The sequence below is a fragment of the Octopus sinensis genome, linkage group LG4 (assembly GCF_006345805.1).
Source record: "Octopus sinensis linkage group LG4, ASM634580v1, whole genome shotgun sequence".
NCBI classification, from domain to species: Eukaryota; Metazoa; Mollusca; class Cephalopoda; order Octopoda; family Octopodidae; genus Octopus; species Octopus sinensis.
This window is the reverse complement of record NC_043000.1, coordinates 60549267-60572596: the sequence shown is the minus strand read 5'-3', so window position 1 is coordinate 60572596 and position 23330 is coordinate 60549267. Positions and strand designations below refer to the sequence as shown.

Here is a 23330-nt window from a genome sequence, read left to right as displayed (position 1 = left end):
AAAAGTGCCATAAGTTGACTGTGGAAGACATTTATTGTAAAAGTTAGACCAAGTAATATCAAAGGAAAAAAATGAAGAATTGACTCATCCATTTTTTTATATTCTGTTTATAAAAGTTTTGCCTTTTGCCAATGAAATGATAACTCAAGTTGAATGAAATACTATGTTTAATAAGAAAATGATGATGATATATCTTTAGTGAAAAAGCTATTGTCTGAAAAATATATTTTGGGAAAAGGTGCTTGTCAAGGCAGAGAAGATTAATATACTTAACAAGGGAAATCATACTTATTTTTGTAAGACTTTCATAAATAAGAATCTATTATTGTAACTACTGTTATACTTGGGAATGATCATATTTTGCCAACTAAATACATGCACTCTATTTTTGGTCTTCACTTCAGCTTTATTATTATTATTTTTATTGTACCTTCTGTGACCTCTTCAAAGACTCTTTATCCCATTTGTCTCCTCTTCTACCTATTCGATTCTATCTTTCTGTGGTATGTATTCTTATCTGTGCATAGAAAGATGAGATGGAATAAGCAGAAGAGGAGACACGTGGATAAAGAGTTTTTGAAGAGGTCACAGGATGTGTGATGAAAGGGCTTTGACAAAGAAGCTAAAATAATGATAATAAAGCTAAAGTGAAGACCAAATATATAGTGCATGTGTTTAACTGGCAAAATGTGACCATCCCTATGTATAACAATATCTGTTTTAACATATAATTTCACACAAGAATCTTGCAAAACAAATACATAAACACAATACTTTTAATTGTAATTGTTTTAATTGAAATAGTTATACTGTATTAGAGTAACCATATATTATTTTTTTTTTAAATTGTTCCACAAAATCAACCTGCATCTTATAAACACTAAGTCAGAATTTAGTTTGATGAGTGGTAAATCAAGAAATGGCATGCCAAAACTGAGGTTTTAAATACAGTAAGATTTGGTGTGAATTTTCTAGAAGGCTACAGTGATGAGCCAATTCAATGTCTAAAAATATAGTATTTGACTTATTGTTGCTAAATATTCAAACACTTCATAGATTGAAAAAAAAAATAAGGAAAATTAGAGCTGGCTATTATAGCACAACTAATGAAGAAAATTAGTACATTAGTCGAGACAGTACAAGTGATGCCCTCTCTTCCTAATGAGACAACTATAGAAGTGCTTAATTAAAAGTAAAAAGTAAGCCGTTAAACACTTAACATTCATTGACCTGGAGAAAACCTTGGGCAGGGTGCTATGTTTTGCAGTCTGAAAGAAAACTAGATGGAGATGAATGGATTATGAGAGCTGTACAGTCCATCTCAGTGGTGCTGTCAATAATGTGAGAATTAACAATGGAAAAAGCTCAACAGTTTGATGCTACTAAAGTTTCTTATTTTTAAAGAATTATCTTTCACTTGAAACTGTTGATATCATTACTGCAGCAATTGGGAGTGACTCCTTTCAATATGCTCTGCTTAAATACATGTGTTGTATCTGTTCTACTTTCTGGATATTTTCATTATCTCACTGATTATCCCTGATGACATGGCTGTTTTCTTTGCCTTCACATCCTTAATGAATGACTATTTCAACGGTATTATTGTTGAATTCAATAGGTTGTCTCTCTGTTGGATCTACTCAGGTTAATGTCTCTTTCCCAACTGTTCTCATTCAGAAAACTCTAGGTATGGGTAACAACAGTAAATATAGTAAAGTTTGCCTTCTGTTTATCTGGGATTTTAAAAAAATGATTGCAAACCAAATCCAAAAACAAAAGATAAATAATCAGTAAAAGAAATTGACTATACCCATTCAGTTGGAATTGTATGTAATCCAAGTATTGGCAGTTTAAGTGAACCAAGTTTATGGCATTGTTTAAATCCATTCATGAAACTGTTTCATTTCTATCACATTACTAATACTCTTGAAAAAAGGCAAGAGTGTCACAGCATCCTATTTTTGCATCCTATAGAAATCTGTTTTCAGCATGCCAAACAAAATACTTAGCTGTGTTTCTTCTGGCTTTATATTCTGAGTTCAAATTCCACTGAAGCTGCCTTTACCTTTCATCATTTCAGGGTCAATAAAATAAGTACATGTGTAGCACTAGGGTCAATGTAATCAACTAACCCATCTTCCAAAATTTCAAGCTTTGTGCCTACAGTAGAAAGACAAAATGTTTAGTGCCATTTCTTATGTGGCCAGGGTTTGACAGGTTATGCAGTGTACTGGAGACTGTTTGTCTGTGTGTCTCTGGAACAAAAGGACAAGGAGAATTCATGGAAGTATCACACAAAATCTATGCACCAGATGTGGATACTGAGAAGTGCTTGAAGTTGTACTGGCTGAATTCCGTAAACCAAATGGCACAGTTAGGAATTCGAAGGCACCAAATGGAGTGGAATATCCTCTGGATTCACAAGAATCTGATGGTATGCCTTAACCAAGTCCAGTTTGGTGAACACTCTGCAGTTGTGGAGAGATAAAGCAAAATCCTGAATGTGGGGTATTGAGTACCTGTCTGACACTGTGATAGAGTTTAATCACCTGTAGTCACCAGTCCCCGGAACACTTTGGAACCATGTGCAAGGGTGACGCCCAGGAGCTATTAGAGGGGTAGATGATGCCCAACTGGAGCATGTGGTTAAATTCTGCCTTAGCCACTTTTAGCTTCTCTGAAGAGTGGCAGTGAGGGCAAGAAAAAACCAGAGCACATTTAGTTTCAATGAAATGGGTGGTGGTGTGCATTGGAGCAGCAATAGAAAACTTTAGGTTAGTCAGCTCCGGATAGGAGTTTCATTGCTGCCATGGACAACCCATATGTGTTTGAAAAATGTAAAGAAATTCTGGAAATTTTTCTTTGCCATAAATCCATACATTTCTCAATTCATAAATTTGTCGACACGAGACGATTGCCCAATGATCCATTGACATACTTCAACCGTTTTTTTATTCTTTTTATTCGGGACCAATAGGCCTCAATGTGATTTGTGCAAGTGTCGGTTTCAGGGTCAATGAAGTTCTGTAAATGGTTTACCGTTCAGTGAATATAGCCAAGTTGCTGTAAATTTCTATAGCTGTCCCATTTATCAGTATGAATTACAGTACCAGGCAACACATTTTCTATTATCACAGTTTCCACTGTTGCTGTGCTTCTGTCGGGTATGCACTGTAAAAATCCTTTCTTCACAGTGGTGTCATAACACCTGACAACCCACATTTGATGGCCTATCCTCCCTTTGTCATATTACTGTGGGAAATTACTCTGAAAGTTATCACAGTTTTGTGAAGTTTGGCTGTTATTTCTAGTATGTGGATAGCCTGCTTGAAGGCCAAGGCTGTAGTATCAGGAGGGATTGGGATATATTTCTTTTTCTTTTGAAAAATTGAAATTTTACAATTTGCTTTCAGAATCATAATCTCTGTATGTTTCGCAAAAAAAAAAAAAAAATTCTGGTAAAAGTGAAAAATGAAGAAATAGGGTTGAGATTGAAACTTTGAAGTTGCGATTTTTGAGAATTTTTTTCAGAATTGGAATCTCCATAGCGCTGAAAATGTGGGATTCCATTAAAAGAATATTTTAAAGATGGGGAGGGTCCGTTTACATCACCTTGTGCACCATTTATTCTGTGTTCACCTTTTGTGGTGGAAACATGTATGTAGTATGATATAAAAACATGGGTGTTTACATACAAAGTTTTGATTTTTGGTTTTGCATTGAAGGAGGTAACATATAATATCTGTATTACAGTATGTGTGCATGTGTGTAATGAGAACAGTCATTTTGAGAATGTGTATGTAATAAAATATCTTTGTTTACAAATCATATATCTTGTGTTGAGGTGAATAGACATGTGAGTCGCACGCGGGAGAATACACATGGAGCTACAGAGAAGACATGTGTCTTTGAACGAAACCTGGCAGGGACTGAGAATTTCTACTGTGTAGTGTCTCAGAACAAGGCTACTGTATCAAAGCGAGGCTAGCTGCCTCATCGATATATTCATCTGCTGTGCAGGTCAACTCACATATTACAATGCCTAAGTTACGTAGCTCTGCTACAAGTTGAAATATGTTTGTCACGTATTTCAACTGCTAAAAGACAAATACTCTGTAGTTACTTATGGAGACATATTTCAACTAACCTAAATTCTGCTCATACCGAAACATTGCTTTGCACACTGGACTGGCTCCTGGGCAGGTGGCATGTAAAAAAAATACCATTTGAGCATGGCCATTGCCAGTACTCCCTGACTGCCCCTCATGCCAGTGGCATGTAAAAGCACCCACTACACTCTTGGAGTGGTTGGCGTTAGGAAGGGCATCCAGCTGTAGAAACTCTACGAGATCAGATTGGAGCCAGCTGCAGCCATCTGGTTCACCAGTCCTCAGTCAAATCGTCCAACCCATACTAGTAGGGAAAGCAAGCGTTAAACGATGATTATGATGGTATATATATATATACACGATGAGCTTCTTTCAGTTTCCGTCTATCAAATCCCCTTGCAAGGCTTTAGTTGGCCTGGGGCTATAGCAGAAAACACTGAACCCAAAACCACTGTTGGGAAGCAAACTTCTTACCACTCAACTGTGTATGTGCCTATATTATCTGATAAACAAGCTACAAATTTATAAGATGATTTGATTCATCCCCAAACCCATCTTGTAATAATTTTTAATTATGCTTGGAATACATGCTTGGAATTTATTTTATTAGCCCCATGTGGAGGAAAGACAAAGCTGACCATTACTTCTTTGGACCCTCAATTCCTTGATATGACATACAGCATATCCTGAGAATTTGAGACCTAACAGAACCCTCTCTCTACATGTCTAATTATAGCTAAATATTTCCAAAAGAGAGACAAACAAGAAAACGAGTGAGAGAAAGGGAAGAATCGACTCCGATATAGGAATGGTACTTTATTTTTCCTACCCTGAAAGGATGAAAAGTAAAGATGAACTTAGTTGCGATTTGAACTCAGAGAGTAGACATCCTGAACAATGACTACAAATCAATGTTGATATTCCAATAACTGTCATTTAACCAGTATAGAATTGATAGTAGCAGTATTCGAAATTAGAAGGAAATAACAGAATGAAACTAGTAATTATTTTTAAGATGACAGTCTTACAGTATTTAAAATCAAGCATTTCGAGTTCATGATCTGTCACCGATAAATTGATCATGTATTGCAAAGGCACTTAATTTCTAAATGACCCAGTTCACCTATGTAAATAAGTACCACAGACAAAGAAAATCGTCTACATCTATTTTTTACAGCAGTCTAACAACATCCACAGGAACACTCTTATGTCAAAAGGCCGACACGCGCGTCATCATCAACCTCTCTTTACTCGCCGTTGCCATGGTCATAAACAAACAGAACATACATAGAAGTAACTGCGCATGTGCACACCCTTTTTCATCAAACATAGACGGTCATAGATAAATAAACTTTTTTCCGAGTAAATTTTCCTAGAAAAACTGTTCGTTGGTAATTAATTCACTAAATTACACTCTATAAGATTCCAGGTAAATAGTATGCTTGCTTTTGTTAATTCTTTTAATTATCCTTGGTTTTTAAAACTTACCTTCGTCAATCTTACAGCTACACTTATTCTTCGATGCTATGAAAAAGTTTGTTCAACATTCTTCACTTGAGTAATCGGCAATCTTTGGTTTTAAAGATCGCATGGTATTCTTTCCAACATCTAATCCTCGACCCTGTTTCGCCGATTTCACTTAACTCATATCTTTAATATTGTTTATCAGGGGGAAACGTAAACTTCACATTATCTTATTCTTCTTACCTATAAATATATTAACTGAATTGAGTAACAGCAATGTTTGATATTATTTTTTAATAACAAAACCTTGAAAATAAAACATCTTTGCTGTAATGAGATGGATGACCGAATTGGTTGAATGCCGGATAGAATATTTTTTTGTGGATGAACACCAGTGAAGTATTGAAAATGATACTTGCTCCAATGCTAGAAATCCATTATTCTACTCAATATATATTTTCCATCTCTCTATCTGCAACCAGTTTAGTAAGTTATTGTCTAGCTCCATGTCAGTTCTGATCGCACAGACCAATGTGTAAAATTGCTCCATCCGTGACTATCCCGTCATTTGATTCAAGTATCACGTTCTCCAATGCGTTCCCACTTTTTTATAAGACAATAGGATGAGTGTGATTTGAGTGAAGTTTGGCTTGGCCGATGAATGGAGTTAATTGCTCAACTCTTCTTAGAATTATCCGCTATTTAAGGGATTAGATTTATTAACGTCAGTAAACAACATGGGAGTTATACCATTCACGCCTTTCATACTAGTATTAGGGATATGAGTGAATTGTGCTAATGCTACAGATAAGGCTATAATATGTATTTATTTTAATATATTTGTCTTCTACTACAATTCTATTCACTTGTTGGATGCATTAGAGGTGTATAAATCGATCCAGTATCAATCAATCAAGCTGGAAGGATGAAAAGCAACGTTACCAAAGCAGGACTTGAACTCAGAATGTAAAGGACTAAGTATTCAGTCAGACGCTTTAACGATTGTCACTCCACTACCATATACTGGCTCAAAATATTGTTTGTTTTATTTTTACATAGGTGCAACAAATCCATATTTCTTTTATGGCTACATCTAGGAATCAAATGGGTCACAAATATAGCACGTTAATAGCTTTTAGCCTAGCCTTGAGCCTTACAATATTTTACCTTACAAATATTTTTATTTTCATATATAACATATAAACATGTACATCTTTTAGAACATTATCATCTTATAAGAGTTTGCTGGCAAATTTTAAAATTAACATAAACATTTATTTATATGAAAGAAAATTACTGGAGAACTTTCTTCTAATTCTTCCAAATCTTTTTGCAATTTCAGTTTTGCACTAAAGAATAGAAAGTAAGCCGAGATTTTATCGTAGGTTCAAACCTTCGTTGAAACAATTTCCATTCACTTGCTCCACTGATGCCCTTGATAAAGGCACTAATACTGCAATATCTCATTTTGCATTTCTATAAACTTAAGGACCTGAAAATAGTAAAAAAAAAAAGAAAATGATGAACTAGTATAGCATTTTATGTCAGTCAATACTGAACAACTGTAAATGATTTTTGGTGGAATCTTATACAGTGCAATTTTCACTTCACATCATTCATCTGCACAGTCAATAAAATAACTATTAATAAAATTAACGTACATCCTTCTTTTTTCTGTGTATGAAAACAATATCTTCAGATGTTTCAAAGCTAGAGACTTTAAAAAAAAGTTGTAGCTTAACTGTTTCAGATTTGTCTTGGGTCTTATTATTAAGATATTTGAGTTGAATGGATTGATTAACATACAAAATAATCTTTATTAATATATAAAGATCATGTCAAAGAGTAATTATATTAAAGAATAAAACTGTTGTAACCTGTCTTTTTTTTAAATGATTATAAAATTATAAATGAACTGAAATATTCAAATCTAAATTTCAGGCCATGCATAAAATATTTAAAGTAAATGGTTCTCCAATGAATATTCATTGAATTAGCATGTTAGTGGCTGAATATTCCAGAGATGTTTGTGCCTTTACCATAATCCTTAGGCAGAATCAGCATCGCACAATGTGTAATAAGTCTGGTCCTTTCAATTATAATCTATCTATTGATTTTCTGTGCAGTTTCTGCCTACCGAATTGCATCAAATGCTTGATTGAGCAATCATGAGAGGGTGAAATCCTGGACATAATGATTGCAAAGTGAACTTCACCATTAAGCCATGCTTATGTTCATACTACTCTTACACATGTTTTTGTTTAGCCCATGTTAGCTTTGATATGGCAGTCTATATAATTCAGTCACTCAATTCAGTGTTTTTCCCTTTTAACCCAGCTAAAACTACCTCTAGTTCTTTAATATGAACTTCCTGTTTTAAAGTGATTAAAAATCCTTCATGAAAATTTCATGTTAATTTATGCACCAAATACCAGCTTCATTATGACAAAGTTATTTCATTAAATTCTTCTTGATTTTCAAAATTAATTGTTAAAAAATTTCATATATTTCATGACTTTCAAGAAGACTGAAATTTCTGATCTCTAATTTTCTTTTGGTTCCTAGTTGCCTTTTAAAATGTCTGAAGAGAAGAGACGCACAGAAGAAATTGAAGATGTTAGTCCGGGCATGGCATATTTACCATTTGTTAATATGGAAGAACTTTTGGAAAAGCTCCGTCTACTTAATTATGAAAAAAGCTTTATGACAATAATGAACATGAAACCTCTTTCAAGGTAAGTAAGTTATCATGTCAGAACTAAGGTCTTAGGTTTTCCTTTTGATTAGAGGCATATCAAATTATCCCTTGTTTCCAAATTACATTATTCAATATGTCCTTTCTTTTATTATTTAAGACAATAGGGCATTACCTGAGGAAGATTTGCAGTTATTCTTAGCAGGTGGAGCAATCAGACATCAGAGCAATCCTCTCGTTGGCTGAAAAATATCTACTTTTGTGTGTTGCAGAATGTAACCTTAAAAATACAAAAAAAAAAAAATGAGACAGAATTGTTCATTTGATGACATACAAGATTTTAGAATGCCAGATATGTCTTGCAGTATTTACTTTTGTATCTCATATGTCCTGAGTTCAAATGCCACTCAAGTCAATTTTTGCCTTTCATTCTCTAGTCTTCAAAGTAAAAAGAAAATTAGTGATCAGGAGTTTCAGCATTTACTAAGGTTTATTCCATTTAATTGACTATATTCTTTCTTCTACAAATATATATATATATATTCTTTCTTCTTGTGCAAATGTTAAAAATCAAGATTACAATAAACCACAAAGTTGATTATTATATAGAGGAGATGTGATCAACTGGATTGTCCCATGTAACTGATACTTTTATTGATCATTGCAAAAGAGAAAACAAAGTGAAACCCAGGAAGTGCATAGAGAAATGAAAGTAAATTCTGTAAAATTTCATAGTGTGCCTCTCCTCTATTTCTGTTGTTGTTGTTATCCTGATAATAGTGATAATCCTTTCTACTATAGGCACAAGGCCTGAAATTTTATGGGAGGGTGCTAGTTGATTGAATCGACCCCTTTATTTCACTGGTGACTTTATTTATCAACCCTAAAATGATGAAAGGTAAAGTTGGCCTTGGCAGAATTTGAACTCAGAATGTAAAGATAGATGAAATGCTGCTAAACATTTTGCCCAGCATTCTAACAATTCTGTCAACTCACCACCTTAATAACAGTAATAATAATAAGTATTGACACAAGATCAGTCATTTCAGGGGACAATTACAGTGGATTTATTCAACCTATGCACTTGACTAGTACTTGCTTTGTTAACTCTGGAAGAAGGTAAAACAAATCCAACCACAAGAGGATTTGTGATGGGATGTGAATAAATACTCCAAAGTATTTAGTGTTACACTAAAAACAATCTTCTGCAATAAGGATATCATCATCATTGTCGTTTAACATCCGCCTTCTATGCTGGAATGAGTGGGAAGGTTTGACAAGAGCCGGCCAGGCAGAAGCCTGCACCAGACTTCTGTAACTGTTTTGGCAGGAATTTTACAGCTGAATGCCCTTTATAACACCAACCACTCAGCTTTTCATGTGGCACATACTGAAAAAGTTGCTGTCATGCATTATCAAAGACAAAAATCAATATGTTATGCATCCTAATTGCTGAGCAAAGCGGAGATTTTTTGCAAACAACTTGCAAATGCAAGTGCTACCAGTTGAAAGCTCTGCATCCTAAATGCTAGCAGCTTTATGGGGTTATCAGAAGAGAATGCATGCCATTTCATTTGAGGGCCTTCCTCTCAATGGCATTATTATGTACCAGCCCCACTTGCTTGATCAGCTGGTTACTAGGTTTCGCAGAATATTCTTCCAGGCATTGCTCATCGTCCCTTCTTAACCAAATCCAGTAGCTTGCCTTCTCCACTGTAGTCTGAATATCTCTCATAATGGTATTAACTTTATTATGAGTTAGGTCTAGTGGCTACAATAATTGCCTCACACTGTGTCCAATGAATCCTTTACATCCAACTTTGATTGGGAAAAGCTCTGTGTCTTTACATTTCTTGAGGAGTTTTTTATAATGGTGATCTATCAAATTAAGAATGCTGAAAAGCTATCTAAATACAAAAATTTAGAGGAAACAGAAATGTAAGAAAATAGTGGAGTGGAACTAAGATCTTTACTCTTAATAGAACCTCAGTTGTGATAAACAAAGAAAATAACTAAGAAATAGTATCTCACCCCACAAACTTTTAATGTAAACTATTAAAAAAATCTATGACCTCAGTCCAATTTCTAACAGGTTCAACCTTTGCTTAACATCTTGTGAAAGTAATTATTTTTATCCACTATTTCTTTCTTTCTTTTTTTTGTAGACATTACTTTGCACTTCCAACCAATCCTGGAGAACAGTTTTATATGTTCACTTGTTTAGCAGCATGGCTTATACAGGGAACTGGTAGGCAGTTTGACATTCCTCAAGAGGTATTTGATTACTATTTCTTCCCTCATTCATATCAGTTGTTTGGACTGAGAATTGATTACAGTGGTATTGTCAATATGTGGCCAGAAACATTACCCAATAGAAGTAATAGCATTATAGAGTTCTATGTGCAACCTTTTCACAGTCAGCACCTTGGATTCTTCTTAAATTTCAGGTAGTTTGCCTGAATGATGCTATAAACAAAATATTGGTTGAAACTGAAAGAGATACAATTATATCTTAATTAATTACATCATGGAAAACTCATGGTTACCATTTAAACATATACACAATTAAGTTCACTTAGCGTTTTTTGTGAGTATTCCGTATTGTTTCCCAACCATTTTTTCATTCCTGGGTAACTGGTGAAATAGATTCCATGTCTCCAGGAAATCCTATATAAGAACTTTTATATATCTTTATTAATCTCTTTCTTTTTCGTTCATAAATTTAAATTCTATGCGATATTACATAAATCATAAAACTGTCTATGAAAGCTTTCATGGTGCTAAATCCATTAGGTGCCGTAAAGAAGCTTTAAAAAATTTAATTTTAACCAAAACTGTAATCAAATTCCCCCATAATTCGCTACTAAGAGGTCATTTTTCTCCTCGGTTCTCCATACTATGTATAGATGCCAGGATTTCTCTACTTAAGGAGTATGTGTATTATGAAATTATGGAAATAGAATTGAACACAAAAATGCATTTGCAAATAATAATTAACCTATTTATCACTATTTCTTTGGGACCACTTGTAATCGCTTGAAGAAACCTATGTTTTCAAGGAACTTTGGTTAGGAAACACTGTTAAAATATGTCAAAAAGTTTCATCACAGATATGTGACTCAGTCACTGATACTGCAGTCAGATTTGAAGTTTTATTAATAATCTTAGCATTACCTCCCTTTGTACTTGTTTTATGATGAGATTGAAAGTGTGATTAATGAGTAAAGGAATTTTATCGTAACAATTACGATTAACAGTTTATAAAGAAAAGTATAATGTCTTGGAGAGGATAGCGATAAATCATATAAGTCATACCAGCATCCTCTCCAAGATTCTTTGAGAATTCTTAACCGTTTATTCATTTTTGCTGAGGCGTTCACATTTTGATTCTTATTTTTATTCTATAAATATTAAATGAAAAGTTTTGTTTCTACTGATTTTCTTGTAGAAAGATGACCCAAATGCAACAATATCAAGTATTCTGGAAGTTGTACGAGATTTTGTAAGCCTACACATTTTATTTTTAAATTTCAGAATTTCAAATATATTCTTTGTACAACGTTAAAATGTAAATGAAAAAATAAAAATAATTTGCAGAGGTAGTTTTTGTAATTGCTGCTTCATGATTAAAGTTGAAGCTTTTGGTAGATCTAAAAACATATGATAATGAAATTTAAGATGATTTGAATAACAGATTGAAATTATATGTTCGAAAGAACATGTTTAAATCAAGTCAGATGTGTCATAGTTGTCATTTGCATAAACACTTGAAATATGGTGATGATTTTGTAGTTATAAATCCAGCATGAACACATTCCGTATTTTTAATAAAGTTAAACAATTCAAATATATAGATCTTAGTGTAGAAAATTCGTCTGTGTACCAGTAGCCTATCCCCTGTAATTATGTATCAACAGCATCTATATATTTGTAACCTTATTCTCTCTCTCTCTCTCTCTCTCTCTCTCTCCTCTCTCTCTCTCTCTCTCTCTCTCTCTCTCTCTCTCTCATTTCTTTTCATTCACAATATTTGGTTCAATCCATGACTATAGTAATTGGCACTCACTTAAGATTCCACACATTGTGATCAAATGCAGAACCTCATGATTGCAAGGCAAAATCCTTAACTACTCCATACTACCCAGAGCTGTATGCCATCACAGTGTTTTGCTAACCCTAGTTTTATTCTCATCAAGCATACGCACCCATCCTTCATTCATTCCTGTGTCACTTATGCCATTTTATAACAACAGATGGACAAGACTCACCTACATTCAACCTTACCACCATCATTACTCTACCTGTTTTGCCCATCATGAAGTCTGTGTACATAAGAAACTGTATTGGACCCATTTGTATCTAATACTCTGAAGCCTTTGTGTACTCCCAGTCATTAATCATTAACCCTTTGCTTCTATGATCATATTTGTTGTTCTCTTCATTCACTCATCCTGCTTATTCTTCTGTCATTCTTTTTTCTCCTTCACAATCATGTTGCCTCTAACAAACATACACATCTTAGAGTAGTGACTACTCTCTGCTCTTTTCATGTTCAAAGCTCCTTTTGTGTTGGTATCATTATAAAATGCACCCTGTACAATTTGTAAAGTGGTTGGTGAACAAGGGAAGAAAGCAGAGCTGAGAGGACCCTTTATTTAGTCTTGTCTTCCCAAAGTGATAACAATGGGTGCTGGTACTACAATAAAATATAGCTTATGCCCTTTATAAACTGGTTGGTGAAAGGAAGCTATAGAAACCAAGCCATAAATGAAACATACCAGCAAAGCACCTACAAAGACACTGGCTCCTAGTAAGAATAGATCTGACAACCTGCCAACATAGAAAGCATTGTAAAATGATGATGATGCTGGTTTTTGCCATCATCATTGTCATCATTTTACATAATCTTTCTATGATGGCATAGTTTGGATGAGTCATTACTGCTCTCTTAGATAGATTGGAGGAATATATTTTGCACATAAGTTTCATTTTTGGCTTGGTTTCTACAGCTGGTTGCCCTTCCTGATACCAACAACTTTACAAAGTATACTAAGTGCACTTTTTGTGACCCCAGCACTACAGAGGTTGTTTCATCTTTAACAAGGCTAAAATATCTTCTCAATCCCTCATTTAACAGTGTACTGGGTGAACTTTATTGTGGTACCACTGGTATAGAGTATAAAGATGAATAAATGGCAAGCGGGAATAATGAAAGCCAAGACCAAACAGATGGGTGGGAGAATGTGTATGGTACATGCAAATCTGATGAAGACTCTTTAGTGCATGCTTCAAGATGGAGAGAGTGGTAGATGGAAAAGGATAGAAGGGGGGGGGGGTGGAGGAACACATTTCCTGTATATGTCTGTGTGTATATATATATGTATATATGTGTGGTGTGTATGTATATATATATTACTATGAAGCATTGTGTAGAATATATTGTATAAAGGATCGTGTGTAAGGCCAAAACGATGTTAAGTAAATGCAAGGTAAATCTCAAGAAAACAAATATGTGAATTAATGTAGACTTAGCTTGTATTCAATATTTTTGGGTTATGACGAATGTTGCCAATGTGCGTGTGTGAGAGAGCATGTGAGCTCACATACATGCACATAGGCAACATTCGTTTATTTTCTTGAAAATAGGGTCATAACCCCGAAATATTGAATACAAACTAAGTCTACATTAATTCATATATTTGTTTTCTTGTGATTTATCTTGCATTTACTTAACATTGTTTTGGCCTTACCCACGATCTTTTATACAATATATATATATGTATGTATATAATCATATTTATTTGTTAATGATTGTAATGAATAATAATTAATTTTATCTCTAATTTGTACTGAGAGCATTTTCATTTTAACTGAAAAACCTTTCTGATAGAATATTATTCTATTTAGGGTTACACACTGAACTTTGCCCCTTCAAAATTAAAGCAAGGTTGTGGTGAACATTGTATTTATGTACTCAATCGTCTGGCTGATGAAGCATTAAAGAGGCAAAATTTCAAATGGGCAAAGTAAGTATCTACAATACCAGTTTTGCAAGATAGTAGAAATTACAGTTATTAAAGTCTGTTTTTGACCTCACTCTGATTCTTCCCCTCATAATTCGTAACCCTCTGAAATTCCCATTTTTGTTCATATTTTCTCACCAAATATTGATCTTCAGATTTCAAGCTGAACATCAACCACATCCACCTCACTAAGACGTGCAATGGCTATTTCTTCAAATATCTAATTCACAGGGATGGATAGTGAAATAATTTGGAATAACTTGCATACCTAATTCATCATAATTTTGGCTAATGAGAAAAATGGGGGGAAAAATACAGTTTTTTTCTTTAGCTCCAAACCAGCTCCAATCAAGCATCCCTGTGAGCAAACACATTTCAACTGTGACCATATCATCATCATCATCCTCATTTATTGTCTGTTTTCCATGCTAGCATGAGTATGACAGTTTAACTGAAGCTGGTAAGCCAGAGTGCTGCACTGGGCTCCAGTCAGTTTTGTCTTGGTTTTTATGGCTGGATACCCTTCCTGCACAGGCATAACTTCTGGTTAAGGAGGTGATTGTTCAATCATGTATGGGTATGGACTCAATTGCAAGATTATCACTGGTTGGCTTTGGCAGAAGTGGGTATGCTATAGAATTCAAAGCAGAATTGTCCTAACAAGACCAAGATATACTGTTGGTCATATGGATTAAACTGATTAATGATATTTGGTTATATCTTTTTACATTATCAGTTCAAAACCAATAGCATCATGGTAGCATTTTGTACGTATGTGTATTCATGCACATTCACTCAATTGAAGCCACTTATAATCATGGATAATGTTACCAATCAGTAATTATTATCAAAATTAGTGGCAGCTAAACTCTCCCCCAGATTAATATTAACAACTGGGTATTGTTATTGAAAAGGCTTTATCCCCATATAATCAAAATAAGCTTGTATGTGTGTGTATTGAATGTGGAAAAAAAAAAGAATTTGTGTTTTACTGAAATGAAGGAATAATTAATCCAAGAACAAATATAATTTTAGTCTGAATTTTGTTATAACTTTGTGTTGTTTAGACCAATTTATCCTGAAGAAGAGGAAGATGAAGAAATTATTATAATGGCTGAGGATATGGAACTGGATCTCAATAAGATGGAAGAGGATGGTATTGTTGTAAGTACTTGTCACCAAAATGTTCTTTAAGTATTAGCATATTTGATAATGATAATGACATCAATGATTTATATAGAATTGGATGGAAAGGAAAAACTTTTGCAAGGTATAGGATGGAAAATGTACATCTTATACAAAATGTATGAATATATGGATGATACAGTCCTCTGAGCCTCCAGCTTGGGCAAGCAAAGTAACCTACTGATTTAATACCACACTAACCACATGTGCCGTCTCCCAAATGTTGTTCTGTGATCTACAAGCACATACTTTGGGGTGTTCTTTTCTCTGTTATCATTTTCCCTACAATCACTCACCCTTTGATAAATTCACTAGAGGAGGACACTTCCCTCACAATTTTCACTTTACTTTTCAAGTGGAACTTAAAATGTTGATAAGGGCTAAAATAAAGAGAACAGTGTCTATCCTCAATTTTTTCAGTGTCATCCATCTCACAACCTCTTTCTCCATAGCCACAAAACAGGGAAAATGCCTGCCCAGCCCTATTACAATGTCTGTAAAGTTTGTTTCAATCTGCCCTACAGTAGCACAGCTTGACTAAGGATTACCTATAATATAGGAAACTGAATAAAACATTCACCTATGTTGCAAATACTACACAGCTGAATAAAAATCCAGCATATGCAATATAGGCAGTATTATGCTACATGGTAGTGAAACATAGGCTGTGACCACTGAGGACATGCAAATGCTTGAAAGAAATGAAGCCAGCATGCTCCACTGGATGGATAATGTCAATATGCATGTAATACAAAGTGTGATTTGAGAAAAAAAACTGAGTATACAAAGCATCAGATGTAATGTGCAAGGAAGACTGCAATGGTATAGTAATGTGATGTGTATGGATGAGGATAGCTGCATCAAAAAGTGTCAATCTTTAATTGTGGAGGGAATGTGTTGAAGGGGTAGACCCAAGAAGATGTTGGGACAAAGTGATAAGAAAGGATCTTCAGATGTTGAACCACACAGAAGAGATGACGGGGGGCTGAGACTTCTGGCAGTTTACTGTGCTTGAGAAGATATGTCAAGCTAAGTAAAATCATAGCCATCCATACATACAAGCATGTCCTCTACATCTCTCTCTCAGCTGAGAGATCCTACTCTTGCAGGATTGGAGGTGCTGGGGCCATGTAAAAGCACTTGTGCTGGGGTCACTTAAAAGCACTCATGCTGGTTCCACATAAAAATACCCATACCACTGCCATGTTAAAAGCACTCAGTACACTCTGTAAAGTGTATGGTATTAGGAAGGGCATCCAGCCATAGAAACCCTGCCAAATCAGACAAATGGATCTTAGGCAGCTCTCCAGCTCCCAAACCGTCCAACCCATGCCAGCATGAAGAATGATGATGTGTATCATACATAATGTACAAACACCATTGATTGACTTGTTACTGTGGTATTTGTCCTGAGATGACATCCCTTATAAGTGTGCTGTGTTAAAAATATAACAAATATCAAAATGAAACAAAAGGTTACCCCAACAGTAACCAACAAGATCAACTGATGCATTTCAGCCTTTTTGGACCCTTTCAGTAATGTGAACTTGCAGCCATCCACATGCTTGGATGAGAATTCATCATTTCCAAGACAGGAAATAGTGACCAAAGCATTCACTGATGTTGCAGATAGCTGCCTGCCTGAATAAAAATTTAGTATGCACAAATGAGGCAGTATTGACCCTTTAGCATTCAGATTAATGCTTATTTATTCATATTGTTTTGAATTAATCATAGCTTATTTCATAGCTTTGAGATTTCAATAATGTGACTGTTTATTTTTAGAATGACATTGCACTGTAAGTATAAGAGGTTGGATCTGGCAAGTTTGAACATAAAACAGGTAGAATATTTGGGCTAGATATTTTATTTAATTACATCTTTTTTCTCATTTTCTATTTCTTGTAGGATGAAGCTGATGCTGGTGATGATTTTGATGAAGAACCTCTGATGAGATTAGATAATTTACAATCCCTCAAAGAATCAAAGGTAAAATTAGTTTCAAATTTTGGCACAAGGCATGCAAGATAGGGGTGGGGTTAAGTCAATTACATCCACCTCAGTGCTCAACTAGCACTTATTTTATTGACCCTGAAAAGATGAAAGGCAAAGTCGACCTCAGCAAAATTTGAACTCAGAGCGTAAAGACAGATGAAATGTTACTAAGCATTTTGCCCAGTGTGCTAACAATTCTGCCAGCTTGCAGAAAAGTAATATTGGTTTCAGATTTTGACACAAGGCCTGCAATTTCAGGAAAGGGGCTAAGTCAATTAGATTTACCTCAGTACTCAACTGGTACTTATTTTATCAACCCTGAAAAGATAAAAGGCAAAGTCGACCCCAGTGGAATTTGAACTCAGAACATAAAAATGGATGAAATACCACTAAGCATTTTTCCCATTGTGCTAATGATTCTGCTAGCTCACCCTCTTAAATAAAGGTGATATTAAAATGAAAATTAAGGTCAGTGAATTGCAGAATTATTTTGACATCAGACAAAATAGTTTGCTGTATATAGTTACTCTTTTTACATTCTAACTTTAAATCTCATCAAAGCCTTTTTATCTTTCTAAGATCAATAAAATAAAGCGCCAATGAAATATTGGGGTTGATAAAAATCATCTATACCGTTTTCCCTCTAAAATGTGAAGCTTTGTGCCTATGTTATTGATGAATATTAAAATTTGGATTGCTTTAACACCAGATTAAATATTCTCCTGCATTTGTTCAAATCCTGCTGATGTCAGTTATGCCTTTATCTTCTCTGGGGTTTATAAGTAACTGTAGAAGAACTGGCAGAACCATTAGAGCATAGGATTTGTTCCAACCCTCTGTACTCTCACTTCAAATACCACTGATGTTAACTTTGCTTTTTATCAACCCAGGGGTCAATGAATAAGGTGCCAGTCAAGTGCTGGAGTCGATTCTTCTCTCTGTAGTGGGTGCTTTTATGCAGCGTAGCACCAGCACAAGTGTTTTTATGTGGCACTGACATAGGTGGTTTTTTTTATATAAAAATAGTACCCATGAGCCTGAAGAAGGATGCAGGTGACATGCCTGCATACAAGGACGACCATGCTTTTACTTAGCTTGAAGTGTCTTCTCAAGCACAGCAAACCACCAGAAGTCTTGGTAACTTGTCATCCAATTTGTGAAGCGTATAAATATCTGTCTACATCTCTTAGAATCTGCTATTAAATTGTGCTGTAAGAAGGGTTACATGGTGACATTTTCTCCCAAATACACTACAAAACCACCTAAGAATGAATGAATATGCAGCACAGCACAGGACTGAAATAAAGAAAAAAAAGAATGCATTGGGCCCACTTCAGTTGGCTTTGTAACCATCATCTGTCATAATGAAATCAATATTGGCTTCAAATTTTGGCACAAGGCCAGCAATTTTGGAGGAAGGGCAAAGTCAATTAGATTAACCCCAGTGCTCATTTGTTACTTATTTTATCGACCCTGAAAGGATGAAAGGCAGATTCAACCCCAGCAGCATTTGAACCCAGAATATAAAGACAGATGAAATGCCACTAAGCATTTTGCCTAACATGCTATTGAATAATCAAATCAATATTAAAGTGTGAATCACAGTAGTTAAATATAAATCTCCTGCAGAGATATCTTCACTTACATTGGCTTAGTTTCATCTTTCTTAACATCCTCACCATCATAGTCATACATCTGTTTTACCATCCTAATGTGGGTTGGACAAGTGTCACATCATCTTGCTTCTTGCCAAGTTGATGTTGCTCAGCAACAGTAGAAAAAAACTCCAGCAAATTTAGTTGTGTATTGTTATTTTTGGCATTGTTTCTATGGTTAGATGCCCCTTTTATAGTCAACCACTTTACAACATGGACTTCCTTTTACTTTCTTTTATTAGTTTCAGTCATTAGACTGTGGCCATGTTGGGGCACTGCCTTGAGGAATTTAGTCAAACTAATCAATCCCACTACTTATTTTCTTTTTAAGCCTGGTACCTATTCTATTTGTCTCTTTAACCAAACCACTAAGTTACAGGGACATAAACACACCAACAGTAATCATCTGGTAGTGATGGGAAACAAACATACACACAAAGACACACACACACACATATATATATATATGACAGGCTTCTTTCAGTTTCCATCTACCAAATCCACTCACAAGGCTTTGGTCAGCCCAAGGCTAGAGTAGAAGACACTTGCCCAAGGTGCCACACAGTGGGACTGAACCTGGAACAATATGGTTGTGAAAGAAGCTTCTTATCCCACAGCCATGCCTGCCCCTGGATACATTTTATTTTGCTACAAGAACCTGAGAGGTTATCATCAACATGACTAATGATTATTCTTTACCCTACATAGTTTCCATTCAATCTGTTTATAAATTCATTTCTAATGCAGTGGGGTAACCATATATGGACAGTTCTCTATATGAACAAATTGAATAACAAACAGTTTTTCTGAAGAAAAATTCACATAATGTGCTGTGGTTTGATCAACAGCACACAAGTAGACCCACCACCCACCCATTATACACACACGCACACACACATGAGAGGAGAGCTAATTTGCTTAACAAGCTGATATTTGAACAACAAAATATGAATAGACTATACACACATGTAGTGGCTGGGAGAATGTATGCAAATGGTTTGTTGGTAGAATTCTGGTTTAAGCATCCCATATAACCTCTCATAACTTTTTATTTTGTGGAATTTTCAGAAAAGCTTTGCAAATTTGTGTTCTACACAGAGGAATACCTACAATTATGCAAAAAAAAAAGGAAAAAACTTTTTTGTGTGTGAAGGTGATTTACCTGGTGTTTTTAGCACATTCCACGACCACCTGATACCTTCCTCATTTCTTAGTCACTCTAAAATGTATTGATGTTTTTCAATATTTTTTCTCTCCATAAACACATTTAATGGAATGATGATGCACCCAAGGGTAGTTTCATTGCTGGGATTTAAGCAAAAAATTTGAACTGTCCATATTTTAAACTCTGACTTTTTTAAAAATTCAAAAACACTGGAAATTTTTGGATTAAAAAAAATTATCAAACATTTTTTTGCATAATTGTAAGAATTGCTGTGTGTGGAACGTAAGTTTGAAAATCCCAAAATAAATTTATGAAATATTATATGGAGTGCTTAGACCAGAATTCCACTGGTTTGTTAATGTCCATCTACACATTTCATGTGGCTTGCATATTTTCATATTTTACAAAGAAAATAACATTTTGTTTACTTTTGAAGGTTGGACAATTAAAACATAATTTAATTCCTTTATGTGGAATATGGGTTTAGCTTGGAATGGATTATTCCTGTGAGGAACAATTTGGTTAGCAAACGGCTCTGGAATGGATTATTCTATAGCCACAAGGTCTCACAATTTGGGAGAAGGAAACAATCTATAATGTCCACCCCTAGTACTTGATTGATACTTACTATGTTGACTCCAGAAAGATAAAAAGCAATGTTAACTTTGACAGGATTTAAACTTGGAACATAGAAGAATGTAACCAAATATTACTGTGTATTTTGTCAAGTCCTCTACCAATTTTGCCATTTCACAACCCTTATAAGGCAACATTCTGCACCCTATGCAATGACATCTGGCATCCCAAAGGGATCTGTTCTTGGACCCATGTTGTTTGTTGCATATATTAATAAAATAGATACCAACTTAAGCATGATGCTATGTTAAAATATGTAGATGACACTGAAGTGTACCTTGAGAAAAAAAGGAATGGATCCTACATGCTTTAGATCTTTTCAGAAATCTGACCTAGAAGCAATGCAGCAACTGATTACTGACTGACAAATCAAACTGGCTGTAGATAAGTGCACCACTATATACTATTGGAGAAAAAATTGTTGGGCCCTCACTCTCACTGCAGATTTCTTCTGTTGCACATGTATTCTCAACATAGCATCTATGTATCACCAAGTATAACCTTCCACTTCAGCTCATTTCCTTTCCCCATCCCTCACCTCATCCCCTTCTATAAAGCTCAAAACCTGCCCTGAAGTACTCTTTCCACATTAGTGGAAGTATTGCTGTTGCTGCTGCTATAGACATTACAGATTGCATCTGAAGGAAGAAAGCTTACTGATATGCAGCTTCATCTCTCTGTTTTTTTTTAGCATAACTACAGTGGCCTCTACTCTTCAGATCTTGATGATCTTGTGCCACCTCCATTCAGAAACTCCTTACTTGTCTCTTGCCACCCATATTTTGTCCACTTTCACAGGACCCACACTAGCTACTATATTCAGTACTAGCAGTATCGCCAGGCGTTGCTCAGGTTTGTAAGGGAAATAACTATATAAGCATTTTTAGAGAGTTACTTCCCTTATATAATAGCCAAAAAATGCATTAAAAATGGGAAAGAAATTATGGTAAATCGTAGACTCATTGTAGACACGCACTAATACCCAGAAGGGCTCGATATGAATGACGACTATAAGATACCCGCTTTTGGTTAAACCGCACTGCAAAATGTGGGAGTAGTTAGGAATCTAAATCGTAGGAGACAGACACACAACTTCACTTTTATATATAAAGATTTCCCCAGAATAGCCCCTTTACTTTGTTCCTATCAATGGTTTTCTTGCCACTTTTGACTTTCACCTGTTCAATAGGAATTTTAACCATGCAGGTCTCATATCCCTTGGAGGGCTTGCAAAGGCCATGAACATAATGTCTCTCTAATTAAAAAAAGAAAATCTTTTTTATTATTATTTTAGGTTAATATCTGATGCAAGTAAAACTGTACAAGTGGTTATATATCTTACTCTATTTCCAGTTGAAAGAAGGTAGCAATAAACCAGATAATATCTTGGAATCTCAGACAAACCTTGATGAATGGCTTCTGGAAGTACAAAGAGTGACACCACAGCTGAAAGTTTTAATTAGAACTGATAACAAGGTAAATAAAATTGATTGTTTTTTTTTCTCTTTTAATATTCCCGAACCTGAAGTCTGGAAGATGTTATCTACAAAGTATTTAATTTTATTCTTTGTTTTGAGTTCTAATTCTATTGCAATCATTTTTGTACCTAATCCTTCTGAAATAATTAAAGTAAAAAACTAGTGCAGTACCAAATACATCTCTCATCAGATTAAGTTGATTTGGGGTTCTGGTAAAAAAAATCATCTTAATCCTAGATTAGGACAGTAGCAGACTAATACAATAGAGTATCTGTTTAGTTTTGCACTTCTAAGTTCAGAATGCAAACCCTCTCTAAGGATATTAATAATAAACTGTTTAGTCAGTTCAGTTTATTACATACATTTCCCTAAGATATTGGCCTTTTATTGATTCAAAATTGATCATTATCGATTACTTGAGTGAGTAACAAAGATTATAGTGTACATGTAAGTCTCAAGTGTGTTATACAGATGGCTTGTGAATGTTATAAGTTAAAGCTTCTTTAAGGTTAGGAAGAGGTAGTCAGTGGTGGAATTATTTTTCATTTTTATTACATGTATTCAGGAGACTTCATTCAAAGGGTACCAGTTTTTCACTAATGTTTACATCTTTCACTAATATACAGTGAAATATATAAACATACACACACACATATGCAAGAGAGGCTTCTACTCCTATGGTATTGATCAACCCAAGATCACAGTAGAAGACATCCAAGGTGCCATCTAGTGGGATTGAACACATAGCAACATGCTTGTAAAACAAACTTCTCAACCATACAACCAAGTCTTCATCTATCAGAGAATTACAGGAAGTTATTTAATCCTTATTTTACCTGTAATCAACATCACCTTAAAGCATGGACACACTAGGCACTTGTCTGAGGGCTCCACAGGTCTAGGGACCAAATTTTAAAATATGTAT

At 34.9% G+C, this 23330-nt stretch overlaps 1 protein-coding gene across 1 annotated transcript in view; it reads left to right on the top strand.

The window, feature by feature from the left end:
- Positions 1-5309: 5309 nt before the first annotated feature.
- LOC115210798 (intraflagellar transport protein 57 homolog) overlaps positions 5310-23330 on the top strand; it is a 28141-nt gene continuing 10120 nt past the window's right edge. The window contains exons 1-8 of the mRNA XM_029779536.2: positions 5310-5538; positions 8139-8308; positions 10434-10542; positions 11717-11770; positions 14176-14294; positions 15359-15455; positions 17385-17465; positions 22281-22403. Coding sequence (XP_029635396.1) covers positions 8151-8308; positions 10434-10542; positions 11717-11770; positions 14176-14294; positions 15359-15455; positions 17385-17465; positions 22281-22403 — 741 coding nt within the window. The 5' untranslated portion in view covers positions 5310-5538; positions 8139-8150. The remainder of the gene's footprint in view (positions 5539-8138; positions 8309-10433; positions 10543-11716; positions 11771-14175; positions 14295-15358; positions 15456-17384; positions 17466-22280; positions 22404-23330) is intronic.